The 25,600-nt window shown below is 41.2% G+C and overlaps 1 protein-coding gene across 3 annotated transcripts in view; it reads left to right on the forward strand.

The window, feature by feature from the left end:
• Positions 1-25,600, forward strand: part of LOC137952278 (probable acyl-activating enzyme 16, chloroplastic) — a 54,397-nt gene that overhangs the window by 20,942 nt on the left and 7,855 nt on the right. For all 3 annotated transcript variants that reach the window (XM_068799399.1, XM_068799407.1, XM_068799415.1), the window contains exons 8-15: positions 173-322; positions 872-939; positions 12,691-12,796; positions 13,020-13,178; positions 15,781-15,834; positions 16,180-16,260; positions 16,490-16,627; positions 17,923-18,082. In XM_068799399.1, coding sequence (XP_068655500.1) covers positions 173-322; positions 872-939; positions 12,691-12,796; positions 13,020-13,178; positions 15,781-15,834; positions 16,180-16,260; positions 16,490-16,627; positions 17,923-18,082 — 916 coding nt within the window. The remainder of the gene's footprint in view (positions 1-172; positions 323-871; positions 940-12,690; positions 12,797-13,019; positions 13,179-15,780; positions 15,835-16,179; positions 16,261-16,489; positions 16,628-17,922; positions 18,083-25,600) is intronic.

Genomic DNA, 25,600 nt, shown 5'->3' on the forward strand with positions numbered 1-25,600 from the left:
TTGTCTCATTTTTGGAAGTCATGAGAGCTTTTCAATACTTATTCTTATTTTCTAGATTTCCATAAACAGTTCATATAGGAATTTTTAGGTGGAGTTAAACTTGTATATATATTTTTTAGAGTTTTTACCTTGCATTTGTAACCTGTCTGACTTCTCTATGACTTTTATCTAGATACATAACTTGTGGGATGTTGTACCTGCTCAAGCTGGTGACAGATTCTTGAGTATGCTTCCTCCATGGCACGCATATGAGCGTGCTTGTGAGTATTTTACACTTACTTACGGCATCGAGCAAGTTTACACCACCGTAAAAAACTTGAAGGTATTTTCTTCATCTCATCACTACTTTGTAATAGGAATACAATTTACTCCTGTGAAAATCTGTCTCTAATGAGGTTTAGAATAGAATAAAAGAGAGAAAGAGAAGAAACAGGGAGGGAGAAGAGACCAGAACTGCTGCAAGTCTGGCAGTCTTCTTAGGGGTCAGAATTCGAACCCTAATCTCCTTTCATTAATCACTTAATCATTTTACACTTAAAAGAGAAAAATGCCCCACATCATAGACAACATTTAAAATTTCTTTTCCAACATGATATCTCTCTAACTACTGACTTAACTAAGACTTATAACAGAAAAATCCTAGACTCATGAGGGACATAAATATATAGTGTAAAATGACTTCAATATCTTAGCATGATATTTTTGTAACCATTCCTTTGTACACACTGCATGCTTTGTCATAGAGTCATTATACATTTGTCGCTTCATGCTGACAGGATGAAATTACTTGTCTATTTTGGCTTTGTTAACATGATAAACGTGCTGTTATCTCTTGGTTTCACGTTGATGTTGTTTGGTATTTGGTTGATAGGAAGATTTGCAGCGATACCAGCCACATTATCTTATTTCTGTTCCTCTGATTTATGAGACACTTTACAGGTACATATTTTTCTTTTGACAGCATCTTCAAGTAAATGTTTGTAAAGACTAACAGAATTGATGTACAACCTAGTCATATTTTATTCACTGTTGCAAATCTTAGAATCAGTTGTGAGATGATATAATAATAAAAATAGGATGCTGGCACAAGTAGGATGCATTTGGGATCAGACGAAATGGCCTGCCACGGGAGACCATCCCTATCTCTGCCCCACCTCTCCGAGTGGGACAAGCCACAGACACCGGAATCGCCTAGATCCAACCAGCGCGGCTGCAGCAGCAGCCTCAGCACAATCCACCAGAAGATGAATCTAGAACGCGACAGGCCACAAATGACCCAGGATGGCAAACTGTCGTCAACCACACCTTGAGGAAGAGAATTAGGGTTGAGGATCCCGCAGCCCTAAACTTCCAGAATGGAAGCACCTCCACCTCCTTTCGATGGGCGAAAGAGAGAAATGGAGAAGCAATCCAGGTCCGGAACAAAAAAGTCCTTCATCTCCATTCCAATCAGAGCCGCAGAGGCTTTTGTTGCCGTCTTGGACAAGGTCTTGGTTGGCAGGACGGGTAGAAGCTCGGGAAAATCTCTCCTCACAGGAGATCTGGAGTTCCAAATCCACACACAATACCACAGAGGGAAACTCGAGTGCTCCATCACGCAGCGGCGGGGTCCAAAAATTATGGGTACGTTATTTCTTCCCCAAAGCCCCACCTCCGGCCTTGGCTGGAAAAAAAATCTCCTTTCACTCCTGCAAATCTTAAACCCCCCCCAACAACAACCACCCTCATCACCTCGCGTAAGAAAAAAGCCGACCCTCCTCCCTTCATCACTTCCCTCCAGGAAAAAATCACACCCCCCCAAAAAAAACCAAAGAGAAAATCCCACTCTTCCGCCTCTGCCCCCATCCCAAATTAGTCACCATGAGAGCCACACCTCCTTGATACTTCCGGACCAAGCCCTAATCGAAGGAGCTAAGCGACTGTCCACGGCAGTGATTTCAGTTCACCCGATTACAACTCAGCCAAGCAAATCAAAGCTTGGATCTAGAGCAAAGTCGTTGCGCTCAAGCTACAGGCCATCAACCATATTCAAGGTAGAAGATTGCTCATTATTTTCAAATCGAAAGAAGATCGATGTGTACTACAAAGCATCCAGAGCGAAGTGAACTGGGCTCCCGGCCTCACCAATCCATTCACTAGCCACTGGGTGATTGCTCGAGGCATCCCCACGGAGCTTCGATGTGGCCATACCCTGAAAAGTCTGGCGAGCATCTTCGGCGAGCTCATTTGGGCCGAAGACCAACCGGCGAACAATTCTCCCTCCGACCAAAATCTCCGGTAAGTGGCTCTCACCAAGTTCAGCTTATTTCCCGTGGCTATTCTGCCTGGGTCATCCTGGACTTCGAGGAGATGGTTGCTCTCCCCTCCATGGTTTCTGACTTGCAAGATACTGTACCGAGTCAAACTCAGTCTAACTCGGTTTCGGGGAATGTTGAGTCAAACCGGGTCCAAGCCAACACTGAGTTAAGATAGGAGCGAGTCAACACTGATCCAACTCAACAACGACCAGTCCCCTCGGAACCCACTGAGTTTATTTCCCCGAGAAAAAATTCAAATTTTGAAATTCAGAAAACCTGCTTACTCTCATATTAGAAAGGAAGACTACAATACTCATGAGCACAAGGTGAATTTGGCTTGGAAACTCTCGGCGCCAAGCAAAATCAAATTTTTTGTGTGGTCAACCATCAAAGAACATATTCTTACTTCAGACAACCTGAGAGGCTTCACTGTCCCCCCAATCTTTCTTGTCCTCTTACATTGTGGATTTTCATGGCAAGTTTGGATGAAGATCTTTCAAAAAATGGGGCTCCAACTGGGGCTACATTAGGACCTCTTTGGCACCTTTGAGATGGTTCAAGGGATTCTCCTTCCTCGGCTGGGCAAGTTAATTCTTTCGGCCTGTCTTGCGCATGTTCCTTGGTGCATTTGGCTCGAGCGGAATAATTGAAGATTCAACTCCAAAGCTAGCACCCCAGACAACACGGCTTCTCATGTCGTTGGCCTCATCTCGAGCTGGCTTCATACAAAGAAGGATTATGCCACTCTATCGGGGGTTTCCCCTGGGGAAATTTTGAATTTGATCGCTCATATGTCTGGCCCCAACAGAGCTCCGAGTATGGCTATCTGGGATCCTCCCCCTTGCGACTCCATAAAACTGAATTTTGATGGTAGTGCTATTGGATGTCCTGGGCCAGTAGGAGCAGGTGGTGTGTTCAGAGGTCACAATGGAGACCCTATTCTTTCTTATGCTGGTCCGGTGGGCATTGCCGATTCTAATACTGTTGAAGTTAGTGCTCTGCTGTTCGGCCTCAAATCTTCAAGGATCGTCTCCATGGAAAGTTAATTATTGAAGGCGACTCGAAGATGGTTATCAGTTGGTGTTCCAAAGACAACCTCCCCTCTTGGCGCCACTGGCCCATCACTGATAGTATTGCTGACATTGTATCTTCTACACATTGTAATTGTAATCTCATTCCTAGATCAACCAACTCTTTGGCTAATAAATTGGTAAAATTCGGAACTTCCCAGCAATCTCTCATTGTTTGGGAAGGCTTCCCTCCTTTGTAATATGCTCTCTTGAGCTTTTGCCTTAATAAAAATCAGCATCATTTCAAAAAAAAAAAAAAAAAAATTCAGAAAACCCTTCCCCTCCCTATCCTTTCCCTGACAACCACAAATTACTCCACCTCACCTGACCCATCCATCCATCAACCCTGACATATCAGTCCTCTCGACTAACACACCCTCCCTTACCTCGTGCAGAACACCGTCCATATGCCTGCCATCTGGCTAACTGCCAGCTCTTGGCCAAACCCCGAAAAATCTCCATCCTGATATTCCCCTTCTCGAGACATCTTCCGCCCATTCCCACCTTGAGCCCAATGCCTAATGGTCCACCCCCATCCTTACCCACAGAGAACCGCGCCACCCCCCACCCGTCCTCTCGCTGACACCAATCCAGGAAAACCAGTCGCATACCTCTCCTTCCTTTCTATCTCCCAATTAAAAAATTCCCTCGACTCCCCCATTACCTGTCAGCAACCTGATCCCAAAGGATCATAGCCCCCCTATGTTTTTTGCCATAGCTCCCTCGGTTAGCGAAATTTCTGCGCGGATTGAGACCTTTCCCCTCAAGTACACCATGTCCATTACCCTAGAATCCTTTATCCTTACCAATCCCCAAAATACACCCCAAAAACCTAAAAAAAGACCAACATCAAATCAACTCCGCCGCCAACTTCCAATACATCAAACTACCCGTCCATCCCTTTTGATCTAAATCTTCAAGACCCTTCTTCACAAACCCCCCCCCCCCCCCCCCCCGTCTAGCCCACCGTCCTCGAACTGTGAATCCCATAATGATAATCTATTTGCTAGTTCCCAAGATTTCTCAACCCCTCTCCGATAATCCAAAGCTTATAAAATGGCACAACACCCCCCCAACCAACCATCTTCCTACCATACGCCATACCCTACCATCCTTTGTCCAACCCCTTTGGCATCAAAGAATCCAACATCGAACAACCCATTGGTGGCCTCTGATGGAGAGTCCTCCAATAGATCCTCCATCACTCCTTTTCCCTTACCTACTCCCACAAAACGTCCAAAAAATCTCCCTCCAACTCCTTTACATTCACATACTTTAGAAGAAAGAAGAAAAACAAGGAAAAGAACTTGCCCCGCAACAATCCTGCCCAACTCCGAACCATCCCTCCACTCCCTCCCTTCCTAGATCCCAATGGCTAGACAAGTTCCCTGTGATCTCTCGTAGAGAACGTGCCGAAAATCTCAAACAACACCTCTTGGTCCATCTGGACAAATACTCTTCACATGAGATGGAGAAAATGCTGGAGTTAACATGGGACTTCTCCAGATACTACCATGGCCTCTTATGCTACTCGAAAGAGGATATTCTCAACTTCCCCCTGCCATGATAGTTCTCTCTTGGAACGTCAAGGGAATCAGCTCACGCTCCTAGCGCGACGTCATCAAGGCAGCTATTTTTTATTGTAAACCACACATTGTAATTCTTACTGAAACTAAGTTGCAAACTTTTGATATGTTTGTTGCTCGAAGTCTTTAGTATAAATTGGACCCTGAATGGGCAACAGTAGATGCGTTTGGTCACTCCGGTGGCATTCTTGTTATTTGGAACCCAAATTCAGTTGAAGTCATCACCACAAAGTCCGCCCTCTTTTCTGTTGGCATCCGTGTTCGTGAGAGGACTTTGGGAACTCAATGGGCCTGTTGGAAGATGGGCCCAAGCCCATAAGATATGTAAGCAGGAGCAGGCGCTAGGTCAAGATCGTGAGGGGGCACAGAGGAAGTGGAACCAAACTCATATCGACCACGTCTTCCATACACAAAACCAGGTTTGAACCTTTCCACAATTGTCGGAGAATCATAAAAGCTCGACAGAAGAGATAAAGATGCAAATGGCAGCTCAACATGAGATGGAAAGAAATACTGATTTTCAAAGAAAACCACATTCCTAGAAACACGTATACGATGAGCATGTGGATCATAACAAACATAACCCTTTTGAGGTATAGCATAACAAAAAAAACACACCTAACAGATTGAGCTGTAAGTTTATGTCGTTCATGAGCAGGGAGATGCACAAAACAAACACTACCAAAAATTTGAAGATCAAAATATGAAGGAGAATGGCCAAACAACTTAAAAAAGGGAGAAGCATGATGTAACGTAGGAGAGGGTAAGTGATTGATCAAATGAACTGAAGTAGAAAGCGCTTCACACCAAAAACAAGGAGGAACAGATGATTCAAGTAAAAGAGTTCTTACCACATCAAGAAGGTGACGATTTTTCCTCTCAGCAACACCGTTTTGTTGCGGTGTCAAAGGACAAGAGCGCTAAGAGACGAATCCTTTGCTTTGAAGAAAGTCCTGAAACTCATTAGACATGTATTCGCTGCCAGAATCAGAGCGTAAGACCTTGATGTTGGCAAAGAATTGAGTCTCAAGAAGCGTAAGAAGCTTAAATACTAAAAAAAATTTGGCTTTAGTCTGAAGGAAGTAAACCCAAGTAAAGCGACTAAAGTGATCAATAAAAGTAACAAAGTACTTGTAATGCGAATGAGAAACAACAGGTGCAATCCCCCAAACATCAGTATGAATAATATTGAAACATTGTAAGGCATGAGTTACATGATGAGGAAAAGGTAGAACTTTATTTTGCCAAGTTTGCATGATGGACATTCAAAAGAAAGATCAAGAGAAGAACATGCTTTGTGTCCCAATAAACCAGAATTAAACAACTGACGAAGTACATCTTAGTTTGGGTAGCCTAGACGTCTATGCCACATCTTAGTTCCAGAACTAATAACGTTGCATGCAAAGGAAAGTAAAGAAAAACTAGGAAAAACGTGAAGAAGAAAGAGGCTTCTCACTTCAGGCCCCTTCGCGATCATTTTCCCTGACGCTTGATCCTGCACGACACAACCAAAACAATAGAAATGGACATTACAATTATTATCAACCAATTGACCAACAGAAATAAGATTTGTGGAGAGGTCAGGAGACACAAAAACATCAATTAAGGAAGAGGAAAGATCACCAACAACACTGATAGACAGAGAACTGCCATCAACGGTGTTAATTTTCAGATTTCCATCATAATTTTTGACATTGGAAAGAGAAACAACAGTATTGGTCATATGGTTAGAGGCTCCGGAGTCAAAATACCATGGCTTGGAAGAAATGTTATGATTAACTGAGAGCCCAAAAGTAGAGAAAACAGAAATGATCATCTGTTGTACTATTTCAGGAGTGAGTATGTTCGGGTGTGCTAAGGCTGTAGGGCAGGAATAGGAACAACCGGTGAGGCAGCAGGCAATGCAGTAGAACTAGAGGCACCAACGGAGGCATGATAAGCAGTACTCTACTTCCTTTCAGGTTGAATGGGACAGGCATAGATGATATGACCTTGTTTCTTGTAGTAGTTACAGAACTTCTTAGGGCAATCCCGAGCAATATTGACCAAAAGTTTGACAACTAAAGCATTGAACAACACACGTCTCTACCCATATTCCTCCCTTGTGCTACATCAGCCACAGTAACAGGGGCACTAACATTAGCCCGATGTTCCATGCCAGCCTGAGTTACTATACGCTGCTCTTCACAAAGAAGTTCACTGAAACAAGCATCTAGAAATGGTACAGAATGACGATTCATCAGATTAGAACGTGGAATTTCAAAATCAGAACGGAGCTTCATCAAGAATTGATCTCTCTTGTTTGTTTCATGTACTGCTTGAACACCAAAGAGAGCTGCAATGGGAATATTAGCATAAACAATGTCGGCATAGTCAGCCCAAAGATTTTGAAAACCAAAAAAATATTCCTCAATGGAGAGACTTCCCTGTGTGAAATGAGCCATCTCATACTCCAATTGAAAATGTCAAGCCGTGTTGTCTTGATGGTAAACCTTGTTGAGGTAATTCCACATGTCAGCCGCATTTTTAATAGGCCTCAGATTGAGAACAAAGTGAGGCTCAACGGAGCCAATAATCTAGGACATGACCCGAGCATCCTTGACTTTCCACTTGGACAAAGCCTCGGTCTCTCGATGTGGGATCAGTCCCATATATATGACCTCATAACTCTTTTCCCATAACAAATAAACGAAACTGAAATTCCTAGGCAATGTAAGTTTTACCTGTGAAAAGAATAGGGAACAAGTCTAACCAATCAGATGACATGATAAAATCCAGATGACACTGAAACCTCTCTGGATAGAAACCCATGCCGAAATCCACAAAAAATTCACGCCTCAACTAGTATATATATATAACTTGATTCCCACCAAGGAGAAAATGTCCCTTCACCCCCTTGAGCAACAGTGTTTTATATGGAAAAAATCACGAGCTAAGTACACAAGGCCAAAAAACTTCGATTTACAGGGAAAATAGTTCACCTTAATATCTGCCGAATCGATCGCTTGCTGGAAACAGTGCTGCTCCCGGAAGGTCGTGCACTGAAATCACCGAAAGCCTCGAAGATGAGAACCTCAGCAAGGAACCTCCGAAATTCACTGCAAAACCCAGATGACGTCGCTAGAACCTTCAAAATCAACTGCAAACCGACGAACTGAGAAAGAGGGGGAAGATAGCCCACCTCTGAGAGCACCGATAGCGTCAAAGGATTACTCAGATAACACCGATGATCTCCAAACGCAGCTCTGATACCATGTCAATAAATTCTGAAATCGAGAATACTCAGAGAGATCTCTGGTAAAAGTCCCGTCCCTTATTTCCCTCCCTTTTCTCTATATAGTCCCTTAAGTGATAAGCTACAGAAAATTACAATAATGTCCCTCCCCACTTAAACTAGTAGAATTCCTAAATACATATCAACATTGTATACGATAACACTAGGGGGATCAGGCAGGGAAACCGCTATCACCTTTCATCTTCACCCTTATTGCTGAGCATTTGTCAACCATGGTTCAATTGGCCAAAAGTTCGGGATGGCTCAACCCTATTCCTTGGATCTTGCACAGGACATCGCCCTATTACAATATGCAGATGATACCATTTTCTTTTGCGAAGGCTCTATGAAACAAATTTCTCACATCAAAGCCTTGCTCAATCTATTTGAAATTTCCTCCAGCAAGAAAGCCATTTGGACAAAATCATCCATCACTGGTTTTAACATTGAACCCAACTTGTTGAACTCCATGGCTAGCTACCTCAGATGTAAAATTGAGATGACTCCCTGCACTTATTTGGGTCTTCCCCTGACCCCTAGATTACCCTCCAAGTGCTCTTGGCTCCCTATTATTGAGCGACTGGTTGGTCGCTTGGCTTCCTATAGAGGAAAATTTCTCTCTAAAGCAGGAAAATTGGTACTCATAAAATCCTGCCTTCATGGAATCCTTGGATACTTTCTATCAATGTTCCGGTGCCCCACCTCAATTAGAGACAAAATTGATCTCATCAAAAGAAGATTTTTGTGGGGAGGGCCAAATGGTGAGAAAAAAAGTTTCACTTGGTGAAATGGGAAGAGGTCTGCAAACCTAAACACTTGGCGGACTTGGTATCCGTGATACAGCCACTAAGAATTCTGATCTCCTCCTAAAATGGATATGGAAATTCAATCTCTTCCCTGATCTGATTTGGAGAGCTTTAGTAGCTGCCAAAGCCAACAAACATCTGGGTTGGTAGGAGAGGGGGAAGACACTACCGACTATCCCCTGTTTGGCAAAAAATAACATGCTACTTCCTGATTTTGAGAAAGTTGTTAAATGATACGTCGATAATGGGACCTCCACAAAATTTTGGTTCGATTGGTGGATTGGATGATCCAACCTCAACAATAGCTATGAGTCTATTTCAATCCTAGCAAGAAAGGTTGATGCCTCTATCTCAGATCTATGGTCTAAAACCGGAGGCTGGAATTTGAACCTCCGAAGAGCTCTCTCGGATTCTAAAGCCATTCTGGCGTCTAATCTCCTCTCGAGCATCTCTATAGGTAAACCCCGGATTAACCCTATTACATTGATCTGGACCCCTTATGCAAAAGGTACCTTCTCAACTGCTTCAGCGTACAATTTCAAATCAGTCTGACCACCCTACGGCCTCCGCCTGGAACCTACTTGCCCCGCCACGTGCAAAAGTTTTTATCTGGAGAGCCTGTAGAAATAAAATCCTCACCTCAGATTCTTTAATTTGGCGTGGAACCACCGTCCAGGATTCCTCTTGTCCTTTTTGCCAAAATGCTCTAGAAACTGCCAATCATATACTCTTATCTTGCCATTATGCCCATACTATCTGGACCACCCTCTTGAATAAAATTGGTTTTCAGTACTGCGCCTCACAAAACCTGTCATCCACTATCCTCTCAATTACTAGTGCTAGTCTCACAAAGCTTGGAAAGATGCTTCTCTCATGTTGCATAGGGCATATCCTATGGGAATTATGGAAGGAAAGAAACAAGAGAAAATTCAATTTTAAATCTTCCCCTTTTGAAATATTGATTGATAACATTACTGGCCACGTAACAACTTGGCTACTGACCCGAAAAGAATTCAGAAGTTTTAGCAGCTCCAATCTTAGAGGAAACTGGCAGCTATTTGTTGGGCTGTCTCAACCTTCCCGCTCCTCGATAATGGTTATTTGGGCCCCTCCACCATCGGGTCACTTCAAGCTAAACTTCAATGAGAGCGCCCTTGGCTGCCCGGTCCCTGCGGGCTATGGAGGAGTTATCCATGATGCTAACGGTTGTCTCCTCTTCTCCTTCGCTAGGCCACTTGGAGTCTCCGATTCCACCACAACAGAATTCTCTGGATTGCTTAACGGAATTCAAGTCTTTACAAGCCGGCTGATGGGCCCCCTCTGCATCGAATGGGACTCAAAGACGGTCATTAACTGGTGTGCAAAGTCTATCAGACCTCCATGGCGTCATTGGGATATGTATTCAGAGATTTTTTATTTAATTTCCTCTTTAAATTATAATTGGAAGCACATTCTTTGTTCTGCCAATCATTTGGCAGACATTCATGCTAAGTTGGGTATTTCGCTCCAACACCTTGTTATGGAGGAACGCCTGCCTAGCTAGGTTTGTTTGTACTTTACTCCATCTTTTAATAGTTTATACACCACATTTCAAAAAAAAAAAAAAAAACTTTCTGTTCATGCAGTGATTACTTGAAGTGGCAGACAGGCAAAACACCAAAAAATCAAAATAAGGTTGCTAGTCCAGCCAAAACCGTTTAGGCTACTTCAACAACCCTCTTGAGGGGCACACATCCTTTACCAGTACCTCAGGCAGCAGTACAAGCTATTAAACCAACTGGTTAGGGAACAAGAAAGGGAAAAACACTAACTTGGTAGTCTCTGCAGTAGAAAAAATATGAACTTTACCTCCCGTTGAAGCTAATGCAGGTTGAGGAAGGAGAGGGACTTGAAAGAGCTCTTCTAGATTGGGCTCCTTGAGGTTGAAAGTCTTTCTAATGCAGATTATGTTTGGGTCGAGACTAGATAGAAGGTCAACCAGTGGGTATTGCACTTTATGATGGAGCAAACCTGGTCACCTGAGAAGTGAAAAAAGAAACAATAGTCAAGGTTCAAACTGAAGCATGATATTGGGATATGGCACTTACAACTTGCGAATTCAAGTGGAGTTAAGTCTCTAATGGCAGAATTTGAATTTAGAATAAAGGAACTGAATTGTGATTGGATGTGATAATCAATCTGCAATATTCATTATAAACAATCCTGTTTTCTATAAGTGAACGAAACATATAGATATTAATTGCCATTTGATCAGGGATGTTATCATGAGTGCAAAGATTTCAACACCATATGTTAGATTAGCGGACTCAGGCTCTAGCAAACTGTCTCACAGGGTTTGGAGTTTCTAGGAATATATAATAAGTGAGGAGGGTGTTTCTGTAATCTGGTTTCATGTTTTAGTTTAGTGAGTAACAAAGGGGTTAGGGATGAAACAAAAACCCGTAATTTAAGCCTCTCTCTTTGCTGCAGAACCCTGTATTCAACCTCTCTCAAATCTTCTCTCTCTCCATCTCCTCTAAAATTTTAAAAATTTGCAATATATTAGATGTTTATATATAAACATATTTGTTAGGAAAAAATAATATAGAAAGAAGAAAGCAAAATCCAATTGAATTTGCATTAAATTTTGGAATTTTGGAGTAGAGAGTCAAATGTGTCTTTAATAAACGGAGAAATATGGTTACTAACGGTTTTGTCACTTCCTTGGAATCTCTTGTTGTCAAGAGTTAGCTCCTCGTTTTTTGTTCTCTTAATAAAATCACATTTCATAAAAAAAAAAAAAGGGTTTTGTCACAAGTGTATGGCATAAAATCATTCTCTAACTGAATATACCTTTTGAACACTGTAATTTAATCCAACTAATTTTCTAGGAATTCAATTAGATGGTTTCAAAATTGATTAAGCAGTGGAAAAGGTTAATCTGGTTTTTCTGACTGATTTGAACCTAAGAAATGACCCTGATAATTGATCAGGTTCAAGTTGGACTTCCTGCTGATTGAAACTAGTCCAGAAAGTAGTAGGTAAAAAATAATAAATAAGTAAAACTGACTTGCAACAAATGCCAATGATGACTTTCGACTATTAGAGACACATACCACATAGATTAGTATTTAGGACTAGGTGGGGGGAAAATAGAAATAGACAATGTATTGACATACATGGTTAACAAACAAGTGTGGGTAGGAGCAGAAACCAGATCATCATCGTCATCATCTTCTTGTTTTTTTTCCTTCCTCATCTTCTTCATATTCTTCTTTCTTCTTTTTCTCTTTTTTTTTTTCTTATTTCTTTTTCCATCCCATGTTTGATGCTCTGATTCCATGTTAGAATCTGAAAGTCAAAATGAAAGATAGAGAACTTGGGAAAGAAAAGAATCTGTCAGGTTGGATCTCTCAGGCATCAATTGACCTGCGTTTATAGCCACTTTATTAAGAGTTTGAGTACAAAAGAAGTTTGCAAATACGCAGAAACACAAAAGTTATTAGGATGCCTAAAGCTAGTTGACTTAGAACGCCTATCTAGAAACACTTCCAACATAATTCTTATCCTTCACCATCCAATTCTTCAATAAATTTAACAATTAGTTTAGTTATCTAATAGTCCATGGTCTATCATGACAGTACATAATTCTGCATACCATTTTTTTTTTTTTTGTAGTGGAATCCAGAAGCAGATTTCTACAGGCCCTATCCTTCGAAAGTTTATTGCACTTACTTTAATCAAGGCGAGCTTGTTATTCATGGAGTGGAAGAGAGTTTATGAGGTTCAAATGCTATTTATTCTTATTTTTGGATATAATTGACTGCTTGTTGCGTCATTTAGGTGAAAAAGATGAAGATCTGCATCTAATGAACTATATGAGTGCAAGATTCCTCAATATATATCATTAGACTGAATGTGTACCTTTAAGTAACTCATGATCTTTATATATAGACCAATCTTTTATTTGAATTTATTTCCTTAACTGACTTGAATTTTGTATCTAGGGAAAATCCCTCACTAAAGTACAGATGAAATATCCACCACTCCTTGCTGCATTTGAGTGGTTGTTGGCAAGAGTAATTTGTGCAATATTATGGCCACTCCATATATTGGCAACAAAAATTATTTATCGCAAAATTCATTCAGCAATTGGAATATTGAAGGTATTATTTTATTCTGTAGTTTTGTAATGTTCCTGAAATCGTATACTTTGTATCAAGTAATTTACATTTTGTGGTTCAGAAAGCACTTTCTATGGCAGTGAGATGTAAATTCAGTTAATGACCATATCGTACACCCAAATGTGCAAAGCGGTATTTTTTTTTGGAGCTCAGTGAATGAGTTTTTTTTCTGAAAAAAAGAGATTTGAGGGAGAAAATGAGAGAAAAAAGAGTGAAAAAGGAGAGGAGTGAGACCAGCCTTGGCTGCATTGAAGTTCATGCTAGAAAGGCACACACTTCATTCTTTTATTCTAGAAAAGCCCCTAGATACAAATTTTCGTATATCTCCTAAAATCACCCCTGTTTTGAATGAGACTTGAAACATAGGAATATAAAAACATTATCTATCTAATAGACATAAGCTAGGATAAAATATAATAGGAGAAATAACCAAAATACCCCTAAGCTGGCATTTTAACACTCCCCCTCAAGTTGGAGAGTAGATGTATTGAACAAACCTAGCTTGTCATAGAAGGACACATGTTCACGTCTTCCCAAAGGCTTGGTAAATACATCTCCCAACTGGTCTAAAGATTTCATATATGGAGTTACCACCTTCCTTTGCATAACTGCATCTCTAATAAAATGACAATCAACCTCTATATGTTTTGTTCTCTCGTGGAATACAAGGTTGCTTGCAATGAAGATGACAATCTTATTATCACTCTTTACAACCATAAGTTTTGGTATATAGATACCAAATTCAAGAAGAATAAACTTAATCCACATAAGTTCACTAACCGTGTGAGCCATTGCTCTATACTCAGCCTCTGCACTCGACCTAGCCACTACTTGTTTCTTACTTTTCCAGCTTACCAGGTTACCTCCAACAAAGCAATAGTAGCCTAATATAGAACATATATCCATCTTACACCTATCATAATCTACATTAGAATATCCAAGCACATCAATTTTTTCATGTTGAGTATACAATAGACCTTTTCCAGGTGCACCCTTCAAATGCTTTAAAATCATCTGGATAGCTTTGAAATGCACTTTCTGAGAATCTTCCATGAATTGGCTCACAACTCCCACATCAAAGAATATATCTGGCGTGGTAACTATAGCATAAATCAATTTACCTATCAAGCATTTGTACCGCGTTCTATCTTGAGAGTAGAACTTTGTGTGTCATGGAGATTATAGTTGATTTCCATAAGTGTCTACAAGTTTAGCACCTAACAGATCATATTCTTGCAATATATCTAATACATATTTTCTCTGAGAGAGAATAATACCCCATTCACTGAGCAACTTTAATATCGAGGAAGTACTTTAGAGGGCTCAAATCTTTTGTCCAAAAATGTGTGGCCAAGTACTTTTTAACTTTTGTAATGCCTTCAAAATCACCCCCAAATAGTACAATATCATCTACAGACCACCAAGATAACCACACTAGTCTTCCTTTTCAGTAGGAACATAGAATGGTCACAATGACTTTTGTAGAAACCAAACTGCATCACTATTGTACTAAACTTCTCGAACCATGCTCACAAACTTGTTTGTCCATAAATAACCTTCTATAACTTACATACCTTTCCTGTCTCTCCCTGAGCAACATACCCAGGAGGTTGCTCCATTTAGACTTCCTCATATAAATCACCATACAAGAAGGCGTGCTTCACATCAACATCAAGCTAAAAGAGAGGTCATCCTCTATTAACAGCCACAAAGACCAAGGTATGTATAGATGTAAGTCTGGCCACAGGTGTGAATGTCTCAAAAACATCAACACCGAAGGGTTGTGCTATATCCCTTTATCATCAGCCTTGCCTTGTGCCATTCAATAGAGCCATCAACATTATATTTTATAGTATAAACCTAACGACATCACATAATAGCTGCCCTTACTGGTGGATCACTAGACATTACAGCACTCATTTCATCATCCATAGCCCGTTTCCACTAAAAGAGAACACAAGTCATTCTGCATTAAACGAGGAATAGTGGAAGTAGACAAGGACATGGCAAAGGATTTAAAGGATGGGGACAAGAAATCAAAAGACACATATTTTGATATGGGATGAGAAGTGCAAGAACATTTACCTTTCCAAAGACTAATAGGAGAAATGACCAAAATAACCCGAACTGGTATTTAAACAATATCAATCGAGAACACACAAAATGTTGTCTGGAGGCATGACTCCTAGCCAAGGAATTTGCAAGGCAATTGGATTTTAGAGGAGTTAGCATCCAAATGATGGTGAAGGGGAGCAGAAATATCCTTTATCTCATTAAAATTCTGAAGGAAGCTCCAAGGGGAGATTTTTTTCCAAAGCCCAACTAATGATGCTTGCTGGATCCCTTTCCACCAAGATGGATTTATTTATGGGCATAAGTCTTTAGTCATGGAGAGGGCCCTTAATGTTGCCTAAATAGAAACAGACTGAAAAGTGCAGAACAAAACTAGAACGATATTAACCTTGAAGTTATTTTACTTGGTAACATTAGAATTTAGTAATTCTTGACTGCTTAGTGTCTCTTTGAAGCTCTGAATTTTCTATATCAATGGGACTCAGTGTCAAGTTCTGATGATTTTTCACAGGCTGGTATAAGTGGTGGCGGAAGTCTGCCTTCACACATTGATCGGTTTTTTGAGGTTAGATATATATTATTTTACAATTTTTTTAATGTGTAGGATGATATATCTTACTACATAATGATGGCTTTGTCAGCTTCCATAATGAAGAAGCTCCCTCCAAATCAGCCCTGTCCGCTCATATTTTTCTAACCAAAAAAACTGGACAAACCTTTTGTTGATGGCTGTGAGTTTCTAATTGAATGGTCTTCCTTCAATGATTAGAATAAGATTCCTCTTTCTTGGATGAAAATGGAATTAAGAACTCAATTAGTTGGCCATCCCAAAGACCACTAGTTTTAGATTTTTTTTTTTTTTTAAAGTTTCTATTGCTGTCTAATATATGCTTAGTCCTAATGCTTGTAGGCAATTGGTGTGATGGTGCAAAACGGGTATGGCCTGACTGAGTCATCCCCTGTAGTTGCTGCTCGACGACCTTTCAGCAATGTAAGGAGCATTTCTTAATTATTTGGTTTCATCAACCAATTGGTGACTCCGGAATTATTCTATGTTGACCTTTTGCATGCTACTGGTTTCCCTACCATGTCCAAAATAATGATTATGTGATTTTTCTATGTGAAACATTTAAAATAGCCCAATCTTTCTGCTGATTTGATCTCATTGTGTTAACTTTAAGATTGATATATGACTTAGTTTCACAAATAAAATCATCAAGGTTATTGGATCAGTGGGTCATCCACTTCGGCATACAGAAATAAAAGTTACAAATCCAGAAACTGGTGAACTTCTTCCTGATGGTTCAAAGGGCATTGTCAAAGTTCGGGGCCCACAAGTGATGAAGGGCTATTACAAGGTAAGTATTTTCTTTTAGCATTGCTTGGTACTTTATAAGTGCAATCTGCACTTTGTACATTAGGATTTTTGAGTACTCTAAGAGGCAGTTAAATAAATTTTGTTTATTTGTTACAGAGGTTTTCGGCCCTCTCATCATTGTGATGTCTGAGCCTTTTGAAATGCATTTATAATGTGGAAGCCAGGTGGCTAAGCCTTTTACACTCAATCATTTATACCAAGTATTTTGCTTGTGTTATGTAAGATCCAATTTTACTACCATATATTTCAGAACAAATCCATATTACCATTTATAAATTAAATACATGTCAAGAAGAAAAGTATGGCATGTTTTTTGATCTCTACAGTTTTCATTTGCACAAAAGCAATTTTTGTTCTGTATGAAAGTAGAGGATCATAAAACAGTAATCTCATAGTTCACAAAGCTTGCTTTACTTCTCAGAAGTTTGGGGGTATGTTTGATGAAATTGTCTCTGTCACATTGGGTTAAGACTATCTCATTGAGACATACTCTTTGATCAATGTTAAGGAATAGTCCCACATGGATTAGTGAATACAAAGATCTTGAGTTTATTAAAAGAGGCTTCCTAAGTTGGCTAATCATTTTGGGATAGGCCTTGGACCCAATTTCACATGGTATCAGAGCACATACTCATATGTGGGCCTTCACCCAAATTATCCACATGTAGAACCACAAAAGAGGGCCTACATGTAGGGGGAGCGTTAAGGAATAGTCCTGAATTCAAAGATTTTGAATTTATTAAAAGAGGTTTCCTAAGTTGGCTAGTCATTTTGGGATAGGCCTTGGACCCAATTTCACAATTAGAAAATTCGTTTTCTGATTAGCTAGTTGAAGATGGTGTTTCTCAGCAACACCTTGTCGGGAATGATTTCCTTCCCTCTTTTGAAAGATAAGTTGGCATGAAAAAAGTTATCACTATTTAAAGAAGAAAAAAAGAGAGGATCATGTACTATAACAAAAGGATGGCTGGCTAGCATTGTGCATGATAATCTGTAGGTTACCATTTGTACCAAGGAAAACAGATATGCTGTTTGATCTATATGCTTTTGAGTAATTTGCATGTTTGATTGAAGTTGCATTTTCTTTAAGAAAAGTGTCCACTTTCATCTGTTGATATGTTCATGTGTCATGTATATCTGTATTCATGTCTAGTTAAACCTCTAATGTTTTTTTTTATATATATCTAGTATTTTTAATGATCAAAAGATCCTTTGCTGTTTTATCAAAAAAAAAAAAGATCCTTTGCTGATATGAGTTTTTATTTATTGGAGTAGAACCCATCTGCAACAAATGCAATACTGGATGACGATGGCTGGCTGAATACTGGTGATATAGGTTGGATTGCTCCAAGTAATTCAACAGGACGTAGTCGTCGTGTTGGGGGGGTGCTTGTTCTTGAAGGACGAGCTAAGGATACAATAGTTCTCAAAACAGGTAGAATAACAACTGCCACAGACATATAAGACAAGATTTATATCAGAATAATTAATTCAATATTCTGCCTGGCTGTATAGTAGGTTGCTCTTGATGAGTACAAAGAGCACTTTTCATTCATCTGTAGTGGTGCATTATGTCCATTTTAAACTACTTTTGGATTCCATTACAGTCTACATCTTAACAATGTCTGTATATGTCTTTTTGGATGCATCTCCTCGAAGAGGAAGAAGAGTGTAGACTATAACAGTTTTTGTACACTTGTACTATATCAGACTTCTTACTGAAAACATTATCTCCTGTACTTTTTCTCAGTGTATTGACCTGATGCAGCTGAAGTAATAATTATTAATTATATAGAATGCTAGAAATACTTAGATGTTGATTACCTACATAGCCATGAAATAGGTAAAACTACCTATATGCCCCTGATTTTTTATTTTGAAATGAAGAATTGATGAAGAGAGAAGAATATACAGAAATATAATGAAGGGCAACAAACTGAGCTCTACAATAGAAAAATAAAAAATAAAAAAATCAATCCATATCTAGGGGAAAGGAATTTCACCACAACAATATGCTGAACCAACCGTACCTCTCTAGAGAATCTATATACCCCTGAATTTCAAATTAAATCTACATATCCTTGCCATTAAATTCTATCAATTAACTCTAACCATGAAGTAGAAAGGCATAAATGCCTTCATAGAAGTGACATTATGTCCCTTTAATAATGTCGGACTGTGAGTTGTTCAATGTTGGGTTGCATAAAGTTGGGGGGACCCCCACCACCAACCCAATTGGATCCTGAAATGTCATGGAACTCATCTAGCTGTGATTTGCTTGCCCACATTGTAGCTCATAGATCGACATATAGAAGGACAATAATATCATATATATGGTGTATATCTTTTTTTTTCTATATCATACTTGTTAAAATAAGAGAAGTTGGGAAAATAGAGATCAAAGAGAGAAGAAACAAGAGAGAAAAGGAATTCCAGAAGTGCTGCAGAATGTGGCACACTTCTCAGAGGTCAAAATTCAACCTCCCTTTTCATTAAGTAGGCCATGTAAGTGAAAACCTAGATGCCCCTCTGGACTCAATTACTTATATCACCTAGCATACACATCAATAAGCTTAAAAATTGAACCCAATGAATATAATATATATATATATATTTTTGAAATGATGCTGCAATGAATATAATAATTAGAAGAACACATTAGAGGGAAAACCTTTTTCTTTGAGAAAGATGATATTGTTAACAAAGGCAAAGCCTAAAGGCTACAAAAGCTCAAGAGATCGAATCCAAAACAACAACAGAGGAGAGAGAAGTACCATGCTTAGCAAGGGCATCAGCAACATAATTAGCAGATATCAGAATGTGAGACCAAGTACAATAAAAAAAAGAAACAAAATCCATAATTTCAAAGAACATATCCCACTGGTGTCATGGGGAAGCGGAGGCATGTGCACACCAGCCAATCACAACTTTGGAGTCCCCTTCAATCTGAAGAGGGCCATGGCAATGATCACGAAAAACGAGGAGGGCATGGAGAAGACCAAAAAGTTCGGTCGTCGTCGAATCAGCAATTCCAAGGGGGCCAACAAAGGATATGATTTGAATCCCATAGGAGTCCCAAATGACACTTCTAAATCCCTCAATCCCTAGATTCCCGAGCGAAGAACCATCAAAATTAAGCTTGAGAAATCCGGGTTGAGGAGGCGGCCACTCTTGGATGGAGGAGGGGCGTGAGGGGGTCTGAAGTTGAGCCAAAAACGACCAATTGTCCCGAATAGTCGACCCACAGAACGGAGAGAAAGCCTTCTTAGTACGCAACCAAGAGGAGATGTGCCCCGCAATAGTGTCAACAACTCGATCAACTACTTCAAATTTTTCTTTGAAGCGCCTGAAATTCCTTTTGATCCAGAGGCCCCACGAAATAAAAGCCACATAGGCAGACATCAGAATTTTTCCTAGCCCCAGCAGATAAGTGCTCAAAAGCATCTGGCTGGCAGCGATCAAATCCTCGGGCAGGCAAAACTTAAGGCCAATGCAGCATAGCACCAAGGAGCAAACCTGCCATGAAAAAGAACATAGAAGGAGGAGGTTCCCATCTTCTGTGGGACGGCGGCTGAAACTGTGAATCACCTCCTCCTTCACTGTGCTTCGCCTGGAAGGTTTGGACCTACATGATTGACAACATGGGACTCATCTTCTGCATCCCGCTTGACCTGAGCACCATGTGTCGTTTCTAAGCTTCTGTTGGCTACCTGCATTGCTTTCATTCCTCTGGAAGGAAAGGAACTCCAGACGGTTTGACTGTACTTTCCGCTCTGCTGCTGAGGTTTCCTTCACTGCCGCCGGGTTCATATCTACCTGGATTCGCACCCAGAAAGAGTTTGCTTGCCTCTCTTGTGCCCCGGTCTGCACCAATTGGAAGATTATCGCTCAGATGTCTGTCACCACTGCCCCCCGCCAAGTTGCTGTTAGGGAGCCTCCTCCCTCCAGATATTATAAACTAAACTTTGATGGTAGCGCCTTTGGGAACCCGGGTTTGGCTAGGTTTGGTGGGGTGATTTTTTATCCAAGGGGCACTACCATCCTCTCTTACTCTAGCCCTCTTGAAATTGCTGACTCAACCACTACTGAACACACCGGTCTCCTTCACGGCTTGCGAATTTTTCAAAATCTCTTCAATGGTTCCCTTATCGTGGAGGGAGACTCCAAGATTGTCATCGGATGGTGCTCCACCTCATCCCCCCCCCCCCCCCCCCCCCCCCCCTCTTCAATCTCTTGTTGTTAGGGAAGGTCTCCCTTGATGTATCTTCTCTTTCTTTGAAATAAAATTATCAACATTTAAAAAAAAAAAAAAAAAAAGGAGGTGACAAACTGTTTCTTCCTCCAATCCACAAAGGGGGCAGAGGGGGTCCATTGAGAGGAGACCATGTCGCTAGAGATTATCCGCAGTAAGGATCTTGTTGACAAGCACTCCACATGAAGAATTTAACTTTAGAGGGGCACATTGTTTCCAACAGAAAGCCACGTCATGCACAGTGAATGGGTGGAACCAACCTCTGATGAAAAGATGAGTTGAAGAAACCAAAAATGAACCTCCCTTATCAGGCCACCAAATCAGCCTATCAAGAATATGAGGGCGGAGTCTGACCATCTGAATAGTCCCCAAAAGGCCGCTAGCATCCAAATCCTTAGAGACTAAAAGCTCATGCCAAATCTAGAGGTTCCAACTACCATTGCTATGAGCATCATGTGCAGAGGTATCGATCTGAGAAGACGAGAGCAAGAGCATCAAAAGAACTTCTCAAAGGCTCGTCCTCGATCCACCAGTCGTCCCAGAATTTTACAGAATGGCCATTTCCCACATAATATCCAATACCCGAGCGAAAGATCAGGGGAAGTAAATAGATGGATCTCCAAATTGGTGACAATGTCCTTCTTCTACCCTAAGGTCCACCGAGGATCGGACCAACCAAGCTACCATGTTCTTCCATAAGTTGGGGGCGCTGGAATTGAACCTTCAATTCCATTTTAGCAAAAGAGCACTGTTCATATCTTTAGTGAGACGAATACCAACCCACCAAGAGACTTGGGACGACAAACATCCATCCAATTTTCCAGATGATACTTGAAATCAGCACTTGAACCTCTCCATAGCATGTGCTTTTGATTTTTTTCCAAATGCTGGTAGATGGAAGTAGGACAAGGCAAGAAGGATTAGAAGTAATTAGGAATACCCACAATACAAGACTTGAGGAGGATAAGTCTCCCTACCTTCCTAAGAAGACGTCTTTTCCATGTGACAAGCCACAATTCCAATTTCCCAACTAGAGGAGTCCAAAGATTTTTGGATAGCCGCCCAGTGACTAAGGGGAGCCCAAGATAAGAAGTAGGAACAAAGGAAATTGAACATACTAGCTCACTAGCCTTGACCGAGAGATTCTCAGAGTCAATATTGAAGCCCAGCAAATTAGTCTTTCCCCAATTAACTCTCTGTCCCGAAGCCAGCTCAAATAATGCAAGCACCGCCTTTATCCTTTTGATTTCTTCAAGAGTACCAACCCCAAAAATAATAGTATTGTCCGCGTACTACAGAAGAGGAATATCAAAAGCCGAATGCTGACTGATCGGAGGTAACCATCCCAGTTCTTTAGCCAAAAAAATCATTGAAGAGAGGAATTTGGCCACGATGTTGAACAAAAGCAGGGAAAGGGGGTCACCTTGCCTAATGCCTCTTGAGCCTTTGAAGAAACTACAAACTAATCCGTTAAGAATGAGAGATTATGAGGCAAAGGAAGCACAACTCTTGATCCAGAATCTCCATCTATCCCCAAAACCCAAACGTCCCAACAAGTCGTCCAAGTGAGACCAATTAACTCCGTCAAAGGCTTTTTCCAAATCCAACCTGAGACCAAAATGAGGCTCCTTTGAACGATTGAAATAGTCAATGATCTCATGAGCCACCATGGTGGAGTCAAGGATATTTCTTCCTTTAGTAAAGCAGCCTGGCCATGATGAATCACCATAGGAAGGAGCGGCTAAGCAAACAGCCTTGCAATGATCTTGTATGAACTAGAAATAAGACAAATGGGCCGAAAAACACAAGTTTTCTCAACATTGGTCTTTTTAGGTCAAGGCGATGAAAGAAGCACCTAAACTGTGATAGGTAATACTCCGAAAGTAGAATCCACTCACCATGGCACACACATCCTTTTTAATAATCGGCCAAGCACAATAGTAGAAATCGTCATTGAAGCCATCGGGCCCCAGAGCCTTATTGCAAGCCAAACCTAGCACGGTCCTTTCAATCTCACTATAAGAGAAAGGGCCCTCTAAAAAAGCAGCCGTTGTAGGAGAGATATTGGAGAATTGAAGTTGCTGAATTTTTTGCCCAATTGTACATTCTTCAGTGTAGAGGTCTGAGAAAAACTTGAGCAACTCCTTAGTAATGGAGGTCCTATCCAAAGTTACCTCGTTTTTGATACATAAGGAGGTAATTCAGTTAGATCTCCTTCTCGCCAATGCAATGGCGTGAAAGAATTTGTATTCGCATCTCCATCCGTCAACCATTTGAAATGAGCCCTTTGTTTCCCTCGGACCCACTCATGAGGTCATTTGAAATTGAAATATGAGTTGAAAATTCAGAATCGGAGAGTTACCTTTGCTCTTCCAATGAGTCCAAATCAACAATCTGAGCAAGAAGGGAGATCTTGTCAGCACCCAGCTAGAGACGATAACAAGAGGACCATTCCTTAAGTTTTCCTTTGAGGAGCTTCAATTTAAGGGGGAGAAACCATTCAATTCTGTCATGAGGATCAAAATTGAACCACCAGTCCTTTAGCACAGTGTCATATTCTGGCTCCATCGACCACGCATTTTCAAATCTAAAGGACACAGGGCCCCCATCTACCAAAGGAAGATGATAGATGGATAGACCAATGATCAGATCCCACCCTGTTGAGAACCCTCCCATTCACGCTTTCATGCAGATGAAGTCAATCTGGAGAAGCGAGAAAACGGTCAAGCTTGGACATAATTGGGCAATGTTGCCCATTGGACAAATGATTTCCCGGAAAGGGGTCTCCTCCAATGCACAACCCCCAATGAAATCAGTGAGGCCCCGTATGGTAGAAGTAATGGAGGTAGCAGGCAGCGACTTCTCATGGCAGTACCGGATGGCATTAAAGTTCCCCGTAAAAAGCCAATGGAAAGACCAGAAATCAATGAGATCAAGGAGTTCCTCCCCAAATCTCCACCTCTCCCCGATATCTAGTGGGGCCGTATACTCTGGCCAAACACCAATCACTGCCGGAAGAAAGGTCAGGGAAATGAACTCCAATGGAAAACCGCCTAGGCGAGATGTCCAGAGCATCAAACAGTGAGCTATCCCAAATAATGAGGAGACCAATTGCGTCTACAGCAGTCCAATTGAGAGAGGGACAGTTCCAAAGGTCCCTGACGAGAAGGTCATCCACAGCTTGACATTTTGTCTCCTGAAGGATCACAATTGATGATTTCAATTGCGCAAGACAGCAGCAAATAATAGCCCATTTATGAACAGACCCAACTCCCCTTACGTTCCAAGAGACAATGATCATTTATTGTACTCTCTCAGAATTTTCATCTCCCAGTAAGTAGCCACCATATATGATCCTCATCATCCTGGCTAAGTTTCATCGTCATACCGGTGGCACTCATTTTGAAGCCCAACAACCAACATCTGGGACATGTCGTTTGGAGGAGGGAGAGGAATTCTGTTAATTTCAGCATCCCCATGTAAACTAGCTGCAGCGCTGGATTCACCCTGTTGAGGTGATCTATTTTGGCTCCTCCGACAGTGTTGATATGTTGCTAGAATTGGGGGTGATGGGTTGGGAATAAGGGGGCCAGCACCCATAGTAGGTTCTGAATCTGAATTGTAGTTTTGTGCTGGAGAAGAGTGAGGGGGGGAGCTAGGAGGGGAGACCATGTCGTGGTTGGGGGTGACAATGTTCTGATTTGGAAGGGGATTTATAGCATGGCAAGCGTTAATTTTTGGGGGAGCTGAGGATTAGGTTACCAGTGGTTGGGTTTGCCACAAACTCAAGGAGGCTGAGTCAACACTCTAGGCATGGTTAAAGAGGGGATTGTCAATATGGTAGTTGGGTGGAGATTTATGGCAAGATGTCAGGTGAAATTTGGTGTTTGGGTAGTATTGGGTAATAAAGTGGTGCTGCCAACTGGTTCAGTTGTTGGTGGGGGGAATTGAATAGAGAGGTCTCGAAAGGAAGGAGGTTCACGGGAGGTTTTGTGTAGGGGAACAGAAACTGACATAGGGCAGGTGATTGGGACTGTGGCGATGGGAGATGTGGTAGGCATGATGATAGGAACACTGGCACACATGGCAGGTTAGTCAGCTGGAAATACTGGAGTTGCAGAGTGGCTCAGATACAGGGTGGGGTTTGAGTTTGAAGAGTTTGAGGTGGCCATCGATGTGCTGGATTGACTGGGTCGACTTGGTCGATACTGGTTGTCGGAATCGGCGGAGACTGACGTCTCTCCCATAGGAGAGGAGGTGCAGGAGAGTCCTCCGTGGACATGTCACTGAAGAAGATTTTGATTCAAAAGAAGTCCTCATCCACGATGACTTTTGAAAATGATAAACTCTCTTGGTAATTCATCGAAGCAATGAACATAATAGCAATATCGAGTCTAGCCATACTGCTCGTATCCTCTGCTATCTTAATCAATCTGCCGAAAAGCCCAGCAATGTGTCTGAAAGTATCTTCCGACCAAAGCTCCGCAAGTAATCCCCAAACTGAGATCCACTGTCCGAAGGAGCTGTTGAGCAAGGTGGTGGTCCATTCCGAAATGGTTGCAAGACCAGTATGATCACTCAAGGATATGTGCATAGCAGCTGCTTTAGAAAAGGTCAATTAGGGCTGATATCAGCCCTGAGAATGATGACACACTTAGTATATAAGGGCTGGAGACTTGTACAAGCACAGAATTGGGATAG

Source organism: Aristolochia californica, unplaced genomic scaffold (assembly GCF_029961685.1).
Source record: "Aristolochia californica isolate CCGP_79_NKW_82.1479 unplaced genomic scaffold, dmAriCali1.0.hap1 SCAF_1, whole genome shotgun sequence".
Classification (NCBI taxonomy): Eukaryota; Viridiplantae; Streptophyta; class Magnoliopsida; order Piperales; family Aristolochiaceae; genus Aristolochia; species Aristolochia californica.